This window comes from Lutra lutra, chromosome 8, assembly GCF_902655055.1.
Source record: "Lutra lutra chromosome 8, mLutLut1.2, whole genome shotgun sequence".
Lineage (NCBI taxonomy): Eukaryota > Metazoa > Chordata > Mammalia > Carnivora > Mustelidae > Lutra > Lutra lutra.
In genome coordinates, this window is record NC_062285.1 from 76,714,352 (window position 1) to 76,733,729 (window position 19,378).

The window sequence follows — 19,378 nt, forward strand, 5'->3', positions numbered from 1 at the left end:
GAATGCTTAGTATATGCCAGGTGCTATCCTTGGCACTGGGGATTTGGGAATACAGCAACGAATAAAAGTTCTGTCACTCACAATATGGGGTAAGTCAGGGGTTTGGGGGCAGTGATAAGATAGAGGGCAGTATAGGAAGAATCCAAACAAGTAAATGCACAAGATAATTTCAGTGAGTGATAAATGCTATGAAAACCAAATTGGTTAGCTGCTTTAGGTTCAGTGGTCAGAGAAGGGCTCTCTACAGAACTGGCAACTGACTGCAAACCAAATGACCAAAAGAAACCAGCCATAGATGGAGCTGGGGATAGAGAATTCCTGGTACAGCAAACAGCAAATGCATAGGCCTCTAAATGTGTACCCTCAGAAGAGTGAAAAGGTCCCACCAGGCAAACGGGTAGGAGATGGGCTCAGAGAAACATGTAGTAGCCATACCACGAAAGGCACTGAATGTCAAAATAGTCCATCTGGACTTTATCCTAAAGTAAAAAGCAAACAAAAAAATACTATGGAGAAAAATGATAATAGATATATTAGAAGGATATATTAGAAAGTATATAAGATGATGGATGATTACTCCCTTTTGAAGGAGCGTAAGACTATTTCTTTCCTCTGGACTATATGATCTAATCCATGATCTTTTTTCTAACTATCCATGAAATATGAGTTTTGCATCCCTAACATATTTGGTAAGTAGTTTTCTCTCTGAAGTCTTCTTTAACAGGGACATATTCTACTAGCCATTTTAGTTATATTATCTTACTGAAATCTTACATCACAGAAAGAGGTATTATGCTTACATGTGAGGAAGCTGAGGTTTGGAAAAATTAAGCAATATGATCAAGGTCACAATGTGGTAGCTAATGATGCCAGAATTTAAACCAAAGCCTCCATCCGAAATTACTACTTATCTTCCCCTCATATCTTCCTTATGTTCTTTTACCCTACATCATGCACAATTTGCAGAGGGACTAAAAACAATTTACATTTTACTTTGGAATATATCTGAATGTATTAGATTCTCTACATTCAGCCTTACTGCCACTTTCCTGCCTGTGGTAGTATAAGAGACTGGCTAGGTCTCAGCCTAGGCTGCTCCAAATGAGACAAAGCAAATCATCCACTTGTGGGTAACCAAATGACTCCCAAAATAAAACAGCTGAGATGATGAAACCTGAAGATAATTTTCATATTTGGAATCTATCAATCCTCAATCTCTCTTCTGATGGAAAAAAGCAATTTCCACTTAGCATTCTTAAGAGTTTTTCTTTGAATAAGGCTAAATCCTGCAGCAATTAGTGTGCATCCACTAAAACTATAAGCAGCCAGCCTGCTTAGGTTCCAATGCTAGTTCTGTCTCTAACTAGCTGTGTGCCTCAGGACAAGTTTCTTCTGTTTACCTCAATTTCTAGATCTCCAACATGGCAATAATAAACAAAGCTGATATTCAGATGATATCTACCAACACAATCTGACATTGCTTACACCCAACATCCCTTCTGCTTTGACCGGCGACGTTCTCAATGGTTATTCTCAATTCTATTCTGGTCGTTATATACTTTGAATATTGTCCCAGTAATTACAGTAGATACTTTACAGGATTGTTGTGAGAATTAAAGAAGTTAATAAATATGAAGCACTTTGGAAATGATTGGCACATGTAAATGCTCCATAACTGTTAGCTATTAGAATTGTTATTGGCCCTAATTAAATATAGATAGCATGTTAATCCCCAAAAAGAGTTCCACATACCACATTTTTTAAAGTAGTAAACAGCTGTAAGTCAAAACTATAGTAAATTCTTATGTAAAAAATATAACAAACAGTTAAGTCCATCCCCCGCCCCCAATGATGATTTTGCTTGTACTTCACACTCACCAGCTTTTTGAAAGGAAATATATCATACATTATTCTACAATATTCCATGGAAGATTCTACTGAACAAGTCCACAATGATTTAGATATGGGTGCCAAAGGGATGATTCCTTGGGTCCTATTCTTCACCAGCATATCAAACTCGACATGCTGTCTGCATGATTCTGCCATGTAAGGGCAGTGATCTACAACAAATACTGTTTTATGAGATTCAGAAAAAATCTTCATTTTTGTTTTAACCTGTAAGGGATAAAATATATTAGCCAAATGTCTCATATATGACATTTAATATCCTTAAATTGTTCCTAATTAATGTTTTTTCCTCAAAAAGATTTGGTAGGGAACATGAATAATCAGTATTCAAAAAAATTTATCCAACAAAGGACAAGATTTAAGGAGGTCATGACCAGAAAGTAACTATCAATTGGAGGGATAAGCTACACCATATTAAGCTGTCACTCTATCAGTCACAGGCAAAATTACAGTCCATATATATTTTTTTGCTTTTTGAATAAACTTAAAATTGTCAGGAAAAAAAATGTTTACAAATAACTGCACTTGATTCCCTTACGTAATACCAAACATAATAAATGACAAATACTCTTAAAATACACTTCTGATGATTCTTGCTAACTGACATCAATCACATATAAACCCTCAAACTAACCCAAGTCAGCAGTATGGACTTCCCTCCAAAGTCTCAAGTCTTCTGAGTAAGGTTGAGGTGGGCCAGAATTAACAGGAAAGAGGAGTGACAGCAAAAGGAAAACCCCAAATAAACATGTCCCAAGACAACTGCATATCGGGTCTTCGCATTAGGATAAGGACCCCAAATACACAGTCTCCCCTTTAGCTTTTTGTAACACCACAGTAATTTATCATGTAGAACAGAAAAACTCAGTTGCTACCATCCACACTGCTGGGGAGGAGAAACTTTTAAACTTTTTCTTATAAAAACTCCCTTGTTTCGCTAATAAAACCTTACAGTGAAAAGACAATCCACATTCAAAAAGCACATGGTAAGCAGAGCAAAAGTGTTCATTAAAACGAACTTTCTACGATCTAGCTATTTTCTTCTGCTTTCAAACGCATTTCCCCTTCATGCAAACTCTTTGAGAAACCTAAACACACTCTGCTGGAGGGTGGGGGGTGGAAAGTACAAGGTGAGTGGATAGGGAAGACCTCAGGATCGAGGTTCGCTTACTTTCGTGCCTGGTCCTGCAGTGAAAACGAACAGAGGCTATGGACCACAGCCTCTCTGGAAAAGGCTGCTGGCTGGGTGGGGAGGGTCAGCGCACAGTCAGGAGTGTCTGGTACCAAAGACTGGGGACTATGCTTTCCCCGCTCATCTCCTAGCACACCGGTCCGTCCCAGGCTTCCTAAATGCAGGAGCGCGCGCGCGTGCGCGTGAACACAAACACTCACACACACTCGGACTCGCGCGTGCGCAAAGCCCTCTTCCTCAGCCCCGCCAAGCTGCCCTTCCCCCTCGGTGGGCCAGACGCCCAGCTCTCTCAGAACAGGAAGAGGGCGGAGCCAAGAAAAAATGCCTCCGAACCCCAAGATTTTCTACCCGCTAATTTTCCCAATAACCCTTGGGAAGATTGATCCGGGCGAACTCAGAGCCTCCCAACAGCGAAGTACCAACCACAGCACCGGCTAAACCAGCCACGGCCCCTTAAGCGCACGGCCCTCCCACCCGGCCTCCCCTTCTTCGCCTCTCCACCCAAGTCGGCTTCCCCTGGCAAAACTCGCGACACTTTGCGAGAAGGCAAGCAAAAGCCTGAGTAGATTGATGGGGAGGGACGTAGAAGGGAACCGCCCCCACCTCTCGCGCATGTCTGCAAGAAGCCTCGAATAAATTTCTTGGCTCTGCCCCACCCCCCAACCCGGCAACGTGAGGCAGGAAATCTCGCGAGGTTTGAGGGCTCTGCGAGCTCTGGTCGCAGGCGATCAGTGGAGGTGTTCCAGTGATGGGGCTGAGCTCCGCTGACCCCTGCAGCCGCCCCTCAACTGACAGTCCCTGCTGGGTCCTGCGTCTGCTGGCCGAAGAAGCTAAAGAGGCGAGAGGAGTCTCTTCCCTTGGGTGCGTAGGTTCCTGTTAGCAGAAGCTTTGAGTCGTAACGCCACAACTGACGGCTGCGAGGGATTGAGACCAGAGTAAGTGGAAATAAATCGAGGGACAGAGCGGGCGTAGGGAGTTGAAGTTTCCTTTCTCAGGGCCGCCGTCGTTCTTCACATCTCTGGGAACTACTGGCTGCCCGCCGTTTCCCTGGGCTCCTTTCCCGCTTCTTGGAGCGGTACTTCCTTTTCCCGGGCCCCAGCTGTAAAGCTCCTCTTTCCGGGTCTCTGAGGTGCGGAAAGTTTCTTGAAGTCTGGCCCTAACCTTGTCTGGACGCATCTTCCGTTTCTCTTTTCTTCCTGCCTAAACCCACCTGGGAGCTTACCATTGAGAGGAGGGAAGAGGGACCCTTAAAGTTTTCAGCTTTGCAGCATATTTCATGGGTAGAACTATTCCCTCTTTCTTGAAACTGTCTTCCAGGGAATGCTACTGTTCTCCTGGTTTTCTTCCTGCTTTTCTTCCGTATCCCATTTCTGATAATGGTACCAGTATTTATTCTCCTGTCCCAGTGGAAACCTTTATCCTGGATTCTGCATTTCCACTCGCTCTGCTCTGTATTATTCCTTCTTTCACCAGAATTATTGCAATTGCCCAACACCCCCCGCACACACACACACTGTTTCTCCACCATCATCCTTCCATAGAGATATCATCCTAAAATCTGTTTATATCACTCCTTTCCTTAAACTTTTCCCCTAACTCTATGCCTAATGGAATTCAGTCTTAATTGGTAAGCATGATATGCTTCAGGACCTTTAACTATCTGTTCCAGTTCATTTTATATTTTAGTTTCTTCTTGCTTTCCCTCCAAATACCTTGATATGCGACCATACCAGAACTGGCTGCCCAAACATGTCAGGCACTTTCCTCAGCTCTGTGTCTTTGTATGTGCTGTATTATCAGTCTAGAATGCTTACTCTTTCTCTCTACCCCACTCCTCACCCATCTAGACCCAATTCATAGATTCTTGTCTTCTCAGACTCACCCAGCTGATATTAATAATACCATTGGTGCTCCCAGAGCACTTGAAATGATTCTTCTGCAGTATCTATTAGGCTGTATTATTTGTTCATGTGTCTGTCTCTTGTGTCAATTTGAGATTAAGTCTGAAATCCTGGCTTGTTCATCTTTGTAACAAAAGCTAGTCCAGTGCTTAAGGGCATAGCAGGCATTATTTGTATATACATAATAGGCATCATTTGTATATACATTTGTAAATATGTATACATATTTATAATGCAATAGTTCTAAATATTCATAATAGGAGTCCTTAGTGCTCTTAAGATCACAGAATTTTAGAGCCAGAAGGAACATTATATGTTAGCTAAAGTCCCCTGACCTGTTTTGAAAATGAGAAACTCTGTACCCCTAACACAATTGTATTTTTAGTATTTGTTAATGAAGATTATGCATAATGGAAAAAAACTGCTTTTAAATGATTTTATGTTTTATTATACTAGTATCTGTCTATATTTGAAAAATAGAGAAATATTTATATATGTGAGAAAAATATTTTAGACTAAAGATCATACTTGGTGTGTGTACATCCATGTAACTCTTCCAATGACTCCTTGGCCCATAGGTTATAAATAACTGGTTTAAATTAGGTTAGTTCCTTGACCTGTCATATCTGTTTGAATCTATAAGTATAGGCAACTTATATTTAGCTACAATTCTAAGGTAAAAAAAAAAAAAAATTCTCCTGTGTCCTTTTAAATTCTGTCTTTCCAACTTTAAAAATTTAGCTTCTTCATAAAGCTCCAAACATGTTGTTTCCATCATTTTCAAAGATTGTGAAAATTTTCTGCGCTCTCAAATACAATAATATATTGTCTGTATAAGATGTTTAATTACATATGTAATTTACATACATTCTTGATCTCTTTAGATTAAAAGTTTCTAAGAAAGCCATAACTATGCCTTTTTATTTTTCTGTTTCCTTATGTATCTTTAAAAAAAATTTATCTGAGAGAGAGAGAGAGAGGTAAAGAAGCAGACTCCCCAATGAGCAGGGAGCCCAATGTGGGGCTCCATCCCAGGACCCCAAGATCACAAACTAAGCCAAAAGCAAACACTTAACTGACAGAGCCACCCAGGCGCCCCTCAATATGTATCTGTTAATATTATCTACTAATTAATATTTGCAGTACCTGCCTGAACAGTCCAATAAAAATTTTTAACTAAACTTGGTTGTTAATATTTAAAGACAAATTTATGGTGTATCAGTAGTCACCAGTCATAAACATCAGTCATAATTTCTGTGTATGTCCAGCTATGGGATAGTAGATTTGTGGTTAAAAGAGAAAAAAGAGTGACTTGAATTTCTTTAAATTTTTCTTGACCAAAATGTAAAACTAAACAGCTGGCAGTTGCTGTCTTGAGTGGGTGGTGGTTTCTCTTTTATAAGCAGCAGAATGTTCTGAATCCTCTGCCAGGAGTCTGCCGATATCTTTGGGTGGCAAAGTGGGCGAGAATATGGTGCAGGCAGGGGAAAACCTACTTTAGAAAAATTTCACCTATAATTTGGACCTACATATAGAAAATAATGTGAGTGCAGCGTGACCAGTTATGACAAGCACTGTAAAAATAGGCAGATAAATGGAAAATATTCCCCTTTTTTACTGGAGTCTATTTTTAAATATTTAACAATCGTTAAAGAGTTTGGAAAGCAGTCTTCTTCCCACTCCACTTACTAGCCAAAAAAGGGGGAGAAAACAATGATTTTCAAAAGTGGCAAAGTAAATGCATGTTATAAAATATTTTAAAATTTTCTGTTGTTTCACATACAGGAAATGAGCATGCAGATTCTTAGAAACTCTGTGTCACTATCTTTCTGAAGTGTTAACAAAATTATGCTTTCAATTACCTGATGTTTAGAATTCCTTTTTCTGAATAGGTATATTTTTATAGTTGTAAAGCAAATTTTAAATATAGTCCATTTTGACAGTATTTCATTATGCATTCTAGAGAAGATTTTTTAAAGTGGGTGTTAATTTTAACTTCAAAAAACCTGTCCGTAAACATTAATTGATTTTATAATTAACTGTGATGCCTATTTAAAGTGGATGATAGGTTTTTATTAATTATAAAGGAAAATATTTGGAATTTGGTGTTTTTTTTAATATTTTCTTCATTTACACCCCCTTTTATTTTCTATTGCTGGCTTGATATACAGTTTTTCTAATATCTCGGAAATCCCATGGTGAAGCAGGTCAGGGAATTTGTTTTTTCACCCAGGGAGACAGATGGTTTTTACATAGCTATAGATAAATGGTCCTGAGGATCCACCTAGGCTTCCAAGTATAGTGCTAGACTCAGGATCAGAAATTCTATTTCTGGTACTAACGTGGTTCCTTCCTTGCTGCATGTACTGCCATTCAGCTCCTTACATTTGGGATCCCAGAGTCTATTTCCTTGATGAAATGGGAATAACACTTGTCCTGTTGACCACAAGAAAATAAGGTAGTATTCCTTGGGTTTAGAAATCTACCAACAATTTGAATTAATTAAAATTAATACCTAGCAGTTTGATCTAGAGTGCTCTGGAGGTCCATTTGGTTTTGGTTTTGTTGTTGTTGTTGTTTTCCAATTCTTTCTTAGAGGAGGAGAAGGGCAGAGGATGAAGGAGAGAAAGACTCTTAAGCAGGCTTCACCCCAGCCTGATGCAGGGCTCAATCTCATAACCCTGAGATCATGACCTGAGCCAAAAATCAAGAGTTACCATTCAGGTGCCCTGGAGGGAAATCTAGAGTCCAGCACTTAACTGACTGAGCCACCCAGGTGCCCCAGAGGTACATTTGGATTGAGTTAGGTTTAAGAGAAAGCTAAGAATAAGTAAACAATTTTGAAAGAAGAGGGTTATTTGCCATGCCAGATAGTAAGGGTGTATTTTACTACTATAACAGTTGAGGCAACATAGTATTGATGTGGAGATAGATAAAAAAGACCCAGAGGTAGAGTAGAGTGCTCAAAAACATACCCATCCATTTATTGAAAAAACATATGTGGCATTAAAATGAGTGGGGGTATTCCAACCATAAGAAAGAAATAATGTGACATAATAGAGATGCTAATTATCATTACAATGGCAATCATATTACAGTATATAAATACCAAATCAATATGTTGTACACCTTAAGCTTACATAATGTTATATGTCAAATATATTTCAATAGGAAAAAATTCAGTACTGGAAAAATGTATTATATAATAAATGAGACCGGGACAACTAGTTGTCCCCATAAGACAAAGGAAATATAAGTAGATAGCTTATACCATACATGCAAATAACAACCAGATGAATTAATGACAAAGGCAAAACCTTGGGGACAGGAAGTGCATTATAGTTTTGTCTTTTTGGCAGTGCCAGGTAAATGGAAACAATATGTAACATTTTGAAACTATCTTCTTTCACTCAGCATTAATGCCCTTGAGATTCATCTATATTGTTGTCTGTATCAGTACCACATTCCATATATTGCTGTACTACAGTTTGCTTTTCCACTCATTTCTCTACAGTAAATGCCCAAAGTAGTATTGCGAGGTCATAAAGACCATATCTAGCTCTAGATATTTAACTTGGTAAGATGCTGCCAAACCATTTTCTGAAATACCCATATCATTTTCCATTGTCACCAGCATTGTATGGCAGTTGCGGTCATACTGTATCCTTGCAGCACTTGAAATGTCAGTACTTTTTATTTTAGCCATCTTAATAGGGGAATAGTGGATCTCATTAACTGCATATCTCTAATAGCTAATGATGCTGACGTATTTTCATGTGCTTATTTGCCACCTTTATATCTTTTTAGTTAAGTGTTAAAGTCTTTTGCTTATTTTAAAAATTGGATGATTTTCTTAAGGTTTGTTCTGAGAGTTTTTTATGTATTCTAGATAAAGCCCTTTGTCATATATGTGATTTGCAAATTTTGCCTTCCAGTCTGTAGCTTGTCTTTTCAGATTGTCTTAAAATGCATTTCCCAGAGCAGAAGTTTCTGGGTTTTTTTTTTTTTTAAGTTTCTAGTTTTGATGAAGTCTAGTTTATTTATTTATTTATTTATTTTTATGAATCAAGCTTCTGATATCCTGTCTAAAAATATCTTTGCCTAATCCCAGGTCATAAAGATTTTTCCACTTTTCATTTTACATTTAGGTCTATCGTCTACTTTGAGTTAATTTTTATATAAAGTGTAAGAATTATGTTGGGGTTAATTTTTTGGCATGTGGCCATTTGTTGACAAGACTTTCCTTTCCTGGGCATCTGGGTGGCTCAGATGGTTAAGTTTCTGCCTTGGGCTCAGGTCATTATCTACAGGTCCTGGGATTGAGCCCTTAGTCGAGTCTGGTCCTGGCACAGTGAGGAGTCTGCTTCTCACTTTCCCTCTACCTCTCTCTCTCATTCTCTGTCTCAAATGAATAAATAAAAAGTCTTTAAAAAAAAAAAAGACCGTCCTTTCCCCTGTGAAGTGTCTGTACATCTTTTTCAAAAAACAGTTGACCATGTTTCTTTAGACTTATTTCCGACCTCTATTCTCTTCTGTCTCTGTCAATACCATGCTGTCTTGATTGCTGTAACTTTATAGTAAGTTTGACATCCGTACTATGTTGAGTCTTCCAATTTATGAACACAGTGTGTCTCCATTTATTTAGACCCTCTTTGGTTTCCTTAATTAGCATTTTGTAGTTATCAGTGTGCATTTTCATGTTTATTTAGATGAAAATATTCTCTGATTTCCAAAAAGACTTCTTTTTTGACTTCTGGATTACTTTTGTGTTTTTTAATTTCCCGATGTTTGGAGATTTTCTTATCTCTCAGTTACCTATTTTAGTTTAACTTCATTATGGTCATAGGACATAATTTGTATGATTGCAAATTTTTTTAAATTTGTTAAGGTTTGTTTTATTATCTAGGATAAGATATATCCTAGCGATGACCTAGCCACACTTAAAAATAATGTGTTTTGCTGTTGTTGATATTAATCCACCTCGTTGTTGGTTGTTCATGTCTTTTGTATCCTTGTTGATTTTCAGTGTGGAAGTTCTATCAATTATTGAGAAAAAAATTCTCTACATTCTAACCGATTCTTATTATCTGTCTTGTTATAGCTATCCTGGTGGGTGTGAAGCATCTCATTGTGGTTTTGATAGCTGATCATGTTGAGTATCTTTTCCTGTGCTTATTAACCCTCTAACTTCAGTTAGTGTTTGTAATTCCCCTTTTTTTCCTTGATCAATCTAGCTAAAGGTTTATCAGCTTTATTGTTCTTTTCACTGAGCCAGTGCCTGGTTTCCTTGATCTTCTCCTTTTTTTTTTTTTTTTTTTTTAGCTTTTATTTCACTTATTTCTGATCTAATCTTTATTATTTCCTTCTGCTAGTTTCGGACTTTGCTCTTTTTCTAACTCTCTTAGGTGTAAAGTTAGGTTGTTTATTTGAGATTTTTCTTGTTTCTTAAGGTGGGCCTGTATAACTATAAATTTCCCTCTTAGAACTGCTTTTGCTTCATCCCAAATATTTTGAACCATTCTGTTTTTATTTTCATTTGTCTCCATGTATTTTTTTTTATTTCTTTGATTTCTTGGTTGACACATTCATTAGTAGTATGTTGTTTAACCTGTATGTATTTATGTTCTTTCCAGATTTTTTCTAGTTTCATTCGCTGTTGTGCTTGGAAAAGATGCATGGTATGATTTCAGTCCTTTCAAATTTATTGAGACTTGTTTCTTGATATGTGATCTGTACTGGAGAATGTTGCATGTGCACTTGAAATGAATGTGTGTTCTGCTGTTTTGAGATCCAGTGTTCTATATATTTATTAGGTTCATCCGGTCTAATATGTTGTGCAAAGCTTTTGTTTCCTTGTAGACTTTCTGTCTAGATGATCTGTCCACTCACATAAGTGTGGTGGTGAAGTCCCCTACTATTACTGTATTACTGTTCATTTCTCCCTTTATGTCTGTTAATAATTGCTTTATGTATTTGGGTGCCAATATGTTGGATGAATAGTTAATCTACATTTGTTATATCCTCTTGATGGAGTGATCCTGTTATTATGAAATTCTTGCTTTTCTTTGTTTCTTGCTACAGTCTGTGCTTTAAAATCTGTTTTGTCTGGGGTGCCTGCCTAGCTCAGTTGGTAGAGCATGAGACTCTTGATCTTTGGGTTGTAAATTCAAGTCCCACGTTTAGGGATTACTTAAAAACCTTTTTAAAAAAATAATAACAGGGCGCCTGGGTGGCTCAGTGCGTTAAGCCGCTGCCTTCAGCTCAGGTCATGATCTCAGGGTCCTGGGATCGAGTCCTGCATCGGGCTCTCTGCTCAGCAGGGAGCCTGCTTCCTCCTCTCTCTCTGCCTGCCTCTCTGCCTGCTTGTGATCTCTCTGTCAAATAAATAAATAAAATCTTTAAAAAATATAATAATAATAACAAAGTCTATTTTATCTGATAAAAGTATTGCCAACCTGGCTTTTTTTTTTTTTCCATATGCATGGTATATGTTTTTTCAGCCTTTTCAGTCTGTACAAGCCTTTAAGTCTGAAGTGAGTCTCTTATAGGCAGTATTTAGATGGGTCTTGTTTGTTTTTTTTTAACCTTTGAGTTACTCTATGTTTTTTATTGGAGCAGTTTATTTATATTTAAAGTAGTTACTGATAGGTATTTGCTTATTGCCATTTTGTTAGTTGTTTTCTAGTTATTTTTATAGTTATTCTCTGTTTATTTCTTCATCTCTTACTCTTATCCCTTGTGGTTTGATGGCTTTCTTTAGTGTTAGACTTGGATTCTTTTCTCCTTTTGTGTATGTGTGTGTGTGTATTAATAGGTTTTGATTTGTGGTTATCATTAGGTTCATATATAATAACTTACATGTATAGCAGTCTATATTATTTAGTTTATGGTTGCTTAAGTTTAAACACATTCTAAAAGCACTAAATTGGTACTTCCCCCTCCACATTTTATGTATATGATGTCATATTTTACATCTTTTTATTTTGTGTATCCCCAGATTTTTGTAGACATAATTGATATTATTATTGTTGTGTTTTAACCTCCATACTTGCTTTATAAGTGATTTATCTACTACCTTTATTATAGTTTTGTTTTTACCCATGAATTTTTTTTCCTAAGGGCCTTTTCTTTCCACTCAAAGAATTCACTTTAGCATACCTTGTAAGGCTAGTTTAGTGGTGATGAATTCCTTGAACTTTTTTTGTCCGGGAAACTATCTTTCTTTCTAATCTCAGTGATAACTTTGCTAGTTTCTCCTTTCAGCATTTTGAATATATCATGCCACTCTCTTCTGGTCTGCAAAGTTTCTGCTGAAAAATCAGCTGATAGCCTTATAGGGTTTCTTTTGTATATAATTGCTTTCTTTTCTTTTGCTGCTTTTAAAATTCTCTATCATTACTTTAAGCCATTTTAATCATTATGTGTCTTCGTGTACACCTCCTTGAGCTAATCTTGTTGGAGCTTCTCAGTGCTTCCTGGATCTAGATGTCTTTTTCCTTCTCCAGATTAGGGAAGTGTTCAGCTATTAGTTCTTCAAATAGGTTTTCTGTCCTTTTTTTCCCCCTCCTTTTGGGATCTCTGTATGCAGAGGTTATTATGCTCGATAGTGTCACTGAGTTCCCTTAATGTAATCTCATTTTTAATTCTTTCTTCTTTTTGATGTTCAGCTTGGTTGTTTTCCATTACCCTGCCTTCCAGATCGCTGAACCCATTCTTCTGCCTCCTCTAATCCTCTGTTGATTTCCTCTAGTGTGTTTTTTGTTTCCATTATTGAATTCTTCATTTCTTGCTGGTTCTGTTTTATATTTCCTCTTTGTTGAAGTTCTCTTAAGTTCATTCAATTTTTTTCTCAAGTTCAGTGAGTATCTTCATGATCTTATGCAGAAGAGTTATAGTACCCTGTAGCACAGTGTCCCCTGGTCACCAGGGTCAGGTATTCCAGCAGTGTCCCCTGTGTGGGCTATATGTGCCCTCCGGTTGTGGCTGAGCCATGTTTGCCTTCAGCCCAATTGAGGTTTACCTGCTTTGTCTACTGTGGAGACACTGGATAGTATTTAGTCCCTGAGTTGTTGGGGAGCCTGTGTGAGATTGTGATTGGCTGAGAGGTGGTCAGGGTCAGCAGTCAGGCCTGCCTTCTGCAATTAGCCTCTCTGTTGGTACATCGAAAGAAAGGGCTTTCTCCCTACAGAGCCCATAGAGGCTTTTGTTGAGGGCCGGAACTGGCAGTCAGAGTAGATGTCTACAGTCTGCCTCTCGCTGAAGCTGCAGGCATGCCATATGGCAGAGCAATCTTTCTGTACAGTCTGCTGAAAGACTTGGCTCCTGGAACTGTGGGCAAGCTAGTTTATAGGATTAGCTGCCTCTTCCTCAAGGGAGGAGTTTCTTTGGAATGGCATCATTCCCTGCCAGAGCTGCCTGCAGGATGTGGAGGAGCAGGAGCCTCTTTGAAGGGATGCCTACCAAGGTGGGTGGGTTGGAACGGGAAGGTGGCAGGGGAATGTGGGGGCAGGGCATGTAGTGTTAGCAAGTATTAGTGCTATTTCCTACAGGTGTCCAGCTATCTAGGCTAGGGGAGGGGAAGAGAAATGGCTCCCACCATCACTTTTCTTTTAGGTAAATCTCCTGAAGATCCCTGCTCCTCCAGCATATGTTCTGAGACTAGGAAATAAATCTCCTTCACATATACCCCAGGCGCTTTTCAAACTGCTGCTTCCGTGCCCTCTTTAAGGGGAAGGACTCCGTTTCCTATTGCCTCCTACCTCTTTTGTTAAGCCCACTGATTTTAAAGTCCCCAGGGGTAAGCCCCACTATTTAAGAGTTTCAGAAGTTAAGCCCCATTAGTTTCCGTAGCTAGATGTTAAGGGGATTTGTCTTCTGAGGGCCCCAGGGCCTGAGGTGCTTGGAGTGTCTGAGGTGGGGTCTGATACTCTAGATTCTCCATGCTTATGGTATCTGTCCCATTTGTGGTTTGTCTTACCAGGGGTTTGGTTCCCAATGAGTCTCTACCTCTCCTGCCTTTTCTAATATAGCCTCATCTCTGCCATTAACTGTGAAGGTGTGTTCTGCCAGTCTTCAGGTCATTTTTACAGTTAGTTGTACAGATGTGACTATTTTCTTGGTGTGTTGTGGGACAGGGTAAGCTGAAGATCTTCCTACTCTACCATCTTAGTCCCTCTCTGGGTCCTGTTTAATTAATTCATTCTGATAATATATCTTTGAGTTAGTGTGTTTAGAATATTTATATTTAGTGTAATTATTAATATGTTTGGATTTAGGTCCAACATCTTGTAATTTGTTCCTTCAGTATTTTGATCCTTTATTTCCTCCTTTTCGTTCTTTAGGAGTTTGTCTAGGAATTATGTATTTATGTATGTGTGTGTGTATATATGTATGTATGTACATATATATATATACACTTACATAAAATTGTTTTACTTCCAGTTGACATATAAAAGTTTCAGGTGACAAGTTAAAACCTTATCACTGTATAGGTATGTTTATCCTTCTACTTTTATGTCATGGTTATATATTATGTATATGTAAACTGAAAATTCTGTCAGACAGCAGTTTCAGTTATTTTCAAACATCAGACATTTTAAAGCATTCAAGAATAGTTTATGATATTTGCCTCTTTGTGTCACTCTTTTATTCCTAATGCTCTAAGTTTCCTTCTGATACCATTTTGCTTCTCTCTGAAGAAATTCCTTTAGAGCAAATCTGTTAGAAATGAATTCTTTTTCTTCTTCTGGGAGTGATTTTTATTTCACCTTCATATATAAAGGGTATTTTTGCTGGATATAGAATTCTGGGATGACATTTCTGTTCTTTCTGCATTATAACTGTTCTACTTTCAATTTCATTCTAGGGTGACAGTTCTGTTCTTTCTGCATTTTAACTGTTCCACTTTCAGTTTCAATCAGTTTGGCTTCTAGCTGTCCTTCAAATTGTTTGTTCTTCATAAGTGTTGTTTGTCTCTGTTTTTAAGAATTTTTCTTTGTGTTTAGTTTTCAGAAATTTGGTAATGTTGTGTGTGAGTTAGACCTTGGGTTTATCCTGTTTGAGGACTGGGAATGATGAAGACAGAAGATTTCTGAGGAAGAGACCGTGTTGCATAATTTAAATTCATAAATAACTGTGCCAGTTAAATACATTTCCATAGTACTTGATTGAGAAGTTAGAATGTCGTTGGTGGGAAATACAAACTATAGTAGTATTTTAATTATTGCAATTATTATGGCTTTTCAATGGGGGACTTTTTCAACCTGTCCATAACATAAACATACTAGTATATTAAAGAATGTTACATATTCCTAGAGCATAGAGAGACAGCTCTATAAAATCCACTGAGAGATGTTAAAAAAAATCCTTTAGGAATGGTTCTAGTCCTCATTTCATCTTTTAAATTTTTCCAGATTATTTACAAATAAAGCATGCACTGGCCATATCCCCTGCTGTCCAAAAAATTTTCCCATCAGTGTTCCTAATATTGTGGCCAGTTTTTTTTCCTACTGGAATGAAATGTTTCCTGGAGTTTCTAGTGTCCATTTGAGGTTTCATCTGGTGCTATCAAATCACCATTCTGATTGTGGCAGCTCTTATCCTCATGATTTTACAACTTGATCATCCCATGTTTCTTTTTGGAATTTATCGGGCCAGATTTGTGTGTCTGTGATGGGATCTTTGAACTTCTCCATAGATTTATGATTTTACTGTTATATATGAGGCCCTCACATAGGGTGCCTGGGTGGCTGAGCCGTGAAGCATCTGCCTTCAGCTCAGATCATGATCCCAGGGTCCTGGGATGGAGCCCCATACTGGGTTTCCTGCTCGACGGGTAGCCTTCTTCTCCCTCTTCTATTCCCCCCGCTTGTGTTCCATCTCTCGCTGTCTCTTTCTCTGTCAAATAAATAAATAAAATCTTTTTTAAAAAATCTGTTTAGGGACGCCTGGGTGGCTCAGTTGGTTAAGCAGCTGCCTTCAGCTCAGGTCATGATCCCAGCGTCCTGGGATCGAGTCCCGCATCGGGCTCCTTACTCATTGGGGAGCCTGCTTCTCCCTCTGCCTCTGCCTGCCATTCTGTCTGCCTGTGCTTGCTCTCTCTCCCTCTCTCTCTCTGACAAATAAATAAATAAAATCTTAAAAAAAAAATCTGTTTATAGCATAAGGCAGTTCCATAATTATACTGTGTATACTATTACATAGCATCCTAGCTTGTATGGTATTTTTTTTTATTGTGTGTCTCTGCTACTTTAGGTAGTATCAAGCCATTAAATAGTTATTGTACTCATTGTTTATTAAGGGATATCTGAGGAACTTTTTTTTTTTGCAGTATTTCAAAGAAGTGAATTATCCCCAAAATGATCCAGCTCTTAGTATATAAATTTACTTTTTCTTTTCTTTTTTTTTTTTTTTAAGCAAGTTGCTCTATCTTAGACAACCACAGTTAACTCATTGGATCAGTTTGGCTTCCAGTAACAAAATTAGTTTTATCAGAGTGACTGCAGTACCTGTTGTATATCATCTCTGGTATTGTCACTTTTTGTGCTTACTGTGAAACCTATTAATAAGCAGTAAAGTCAAGATTTATCCCTAGAGGATGAAAGTTTTGCTTGGGGGTTGGACAGTTCTTGATTTACGGAATGGAAACACAATCATGAGATTTCGTTCAGTAGGTTGGTTGTTGGAGTAAGAGTGTCCCTAGTGGATGGTAATATGAAAAGCAGAAAGTAACAATATTTCATAATTATTCAACTAGTAGAAAACGTAGAGTGGTTTCCTTTAGCAATAGGGCTTTGCAGCATTGCAACATTAGGTTTAAAGACCCTAGTGTTAAGTTCGGAAGATGCTTTAACCAATTTAGTTGAAGTCTGTGATTGCTCTGAGGGAAAAAAGGATATCTTAGCTACTCAATTAAGGCATAGGATTTAATAAGCAGTGGCTCTTTGGTGTCATGTTGTGAAGTTAATATCCCCAGAAGACAGCATAACTTTTTCATATTTTAAAAAAGAAAATCAGGATTACCTAAGAAGAATCCATCTAGATTCAGGGCTCTCTTCCAAATTAATTTGTCAGTCTCTGGATTCTTTTGCCTGGAGGAATCTAGGAGCTAATTTTTTTTTCCTTCTACCCTCTTTTTTGCGGGTGGGGGATGGAGGAGACCGAATTATGCATAATGCTTACCAAATTATGCACAGTATAGTTTTTTAATGTCTACATCACCTATAATCTAATCATATGTAGGAGCCTTAATGTATTCTATTTGGAAACAGATCTGTGTGTTATATTTGTAGATGTTGTGTTACAGAGCATAAAGAAGTATTCTTCAGGTAGTGGTCCCAATAATATTATTTACAGGTTGGGACCTGGGATTGTTAGAGGTTCTTAGTACTTGAGTTGTTCTGGTAAGCCAAGATAAACTTTATGTCTTTAAAGACTTCTACAGTTTTCTCTAGACTTTCAATTTTTTTTTATTATTTTCTTTCATTATTTGTTACAGCCAGTTATCTTTACTGTAAGACAAATGTGTCTGTCTGTCTTTCTTTCTTTCTTTCTTTCTTTTTCTTTTACTCATTACAAGTCAGTTTGCCCCCACTTCCCCCTCCCAGTTTTGTTTTTTTGTTTTTGTTTCTTTTTGGTGAGGGGGCTTTAAATAACTTCAGAATTTTACTCTGAAGGATCTGGTGTGTCATACTAGTAGGGTTAATGGGAGATATGGCGGCTCCCATATGAGTAAGAAATCTGTATTATTATCCATCTATAATTTTAGGTAATTCTCCTTGGAAGTTAAGAAAAAGGACAGGGCATTGTTGGAATCCAGTGTCTTCCTTGGAGCAGCATCATAGACAGATACTGGATAGTTGTCCTTTTGTGTTTTAGCCAGTATGGGACAGCTGTAACTTTAATGACCCCTTTGCTTATGGTTTTTTCAAGTACCTTTTTCTAAATCTCTCAAATCTTAGAAGACAGGTCTTTTGGCTATTTTATCTGGAGAGCCAGAATTATATTAATTTCTAGCTTGTTTAATTTTTAAAACTCTCTGGCAATGTCATATATTGAGTATTTTCTAAGTTGGCAGCCTTATATTTTAACTTATTCTAATTAAATCCTCTTATTCAGGTTTGAACTAGTATAGTGGAATCTAACAATCTTACATTTTGTAGCAAATTTCTGTCTTCCTAAAGCTGGTGAAATCCTTAATTATAGACCTTGGCTTGGATCCATCACAGAGTTTAATTTAACATCTGTAGACTTGGCTTCTGGCCTAGTAATTTTACTTTAGTAAAATAATTTACTAGTAATTTAACTTTACTTTTTGAGAAAGCTCTGAAGAAAGGATGGCTCATATAGAAGGTAAGATAAAACTTAGTATAAAGAGAAAAATTCAAAGATAGTAAGATTCAGAAGGTTAAAGTCTTTGAGAGAGATTATTTTAAAATTACAATTTTATTTTGCGGTCTCTGAATACTAAGTGAAGAAAGAAGCTAACTATTTAGTGTTTCATATTTTGTCTCCTAATTTTTTTAGCTTCTCTTAAACACATTATTTATTGATTTTAACGTATTGAAAACTTCCCATAATGGCTGGTGTTCTAAGTCATATTTTTTTAACCATTTACTAAGGAAGCGCAAGATTTAGGATTATAGTAGTTCGTACAAGAAGTAGTTCCTCCAGGGGCGCCTGGGTGGCTCAGTGGGTTAAAGCCTCTGCCTTCGGCTCAGGTCATGATTCCAGGGTCCTGGGATCAAGCCCCGCATCGGTCTCCAGGGAGCCTGCTTCCTCCTCTCCTCTCTCTCTCTCTCTGCTTCTCTGCCTACTTGTGATCTCTGTCTGTCAAAATAAATAAATAAAATCTTTAAAAAAAAAAAAAAAAGAAGTAGTTCCTCCAAAAGAAGGACACTTTGACACAGCATGACACATACAGACCACCGTGGATGGTCAGTAAGTATGTGTTGTGAATAGTGTCTCAGGTCACCTGACCAAGCAGAGGTTAGGAAAGATCTCATAGTTAGCAACTCATAAACATGGACCTCAGAGTACGAACTAATAAGGTAATCTTTTTGACAAATAACAAGATAAGGGAGTGCTCTCATGAAGAGCACAATTTCTGTATAATATAAAATATATTCACTTGGTTTGTACTTTTTTCCCCCACCATAAATTCAGGGAGTTCTAAATATGCTCTGATTATGTCTGCAAATCATTTATATATGCTTTAATTTTTTTAGTATTATAATTCACTTTCAAGCTTGGGCCATCCTAACAGAAGCAAAACCACAAGTGTTCTTACGTGTTTTTTTCTGTGCAGTGAACAATCCTGTAACAAATGTAACTTGAGCATATCTATGTTAACATGAAACTAAAATAGTAAGATGATATG

The 19,378-nt window shown here is 37.6% G+C and overlaps 2 protein-coding genes across 4 annotated transcripts in view; one reads left to right on the forward strand and one right to left on the reverse strand.

The window, feature by feature from the left end:
* INTS13 (integrator complex subunit 13) overlaps positions 1-3,546 on the reverse strand; it is a 28,935-nt gene extending 25,389 nt beyond the window's left edge. Inside the window, 2 exon segments of the mRNA XM_047740233.1 lie at positions 1,879-2,115; positions 3,080-3,546. Coding sequence (XP_047596189.1) covers positions 1,879-2,103 — 225 coding nt within the window. The 5' untranslated portion in view covers positions 2,104-2,115; positions 3,080-3,546.
* A 350-nt stretch (positions 3,547-3,896) lies between these two features.
* Positions 3,897-19,378, forward strand: part of FGFR1OP2 (FGFR1 oncogene partner 2) — a 29,104-nt gene continuing 13,622 nt past the window's right edge. For 2 of the 3 annotated variants that reach the window (XM_047740229.1, XM_047740232.1), the window contains exon 1: positions 3,897-4,035. The gene's annotated coding sequence lies outside the window, so the exon portion shown is untranslated. Of the gene's footprint in view, positions 4,036-17,767; positions 17,848-19,378 lie in introns of all 3 variants that reach the window. The other variant, XM_047740230.1, reaches the window with a different exon arrangement.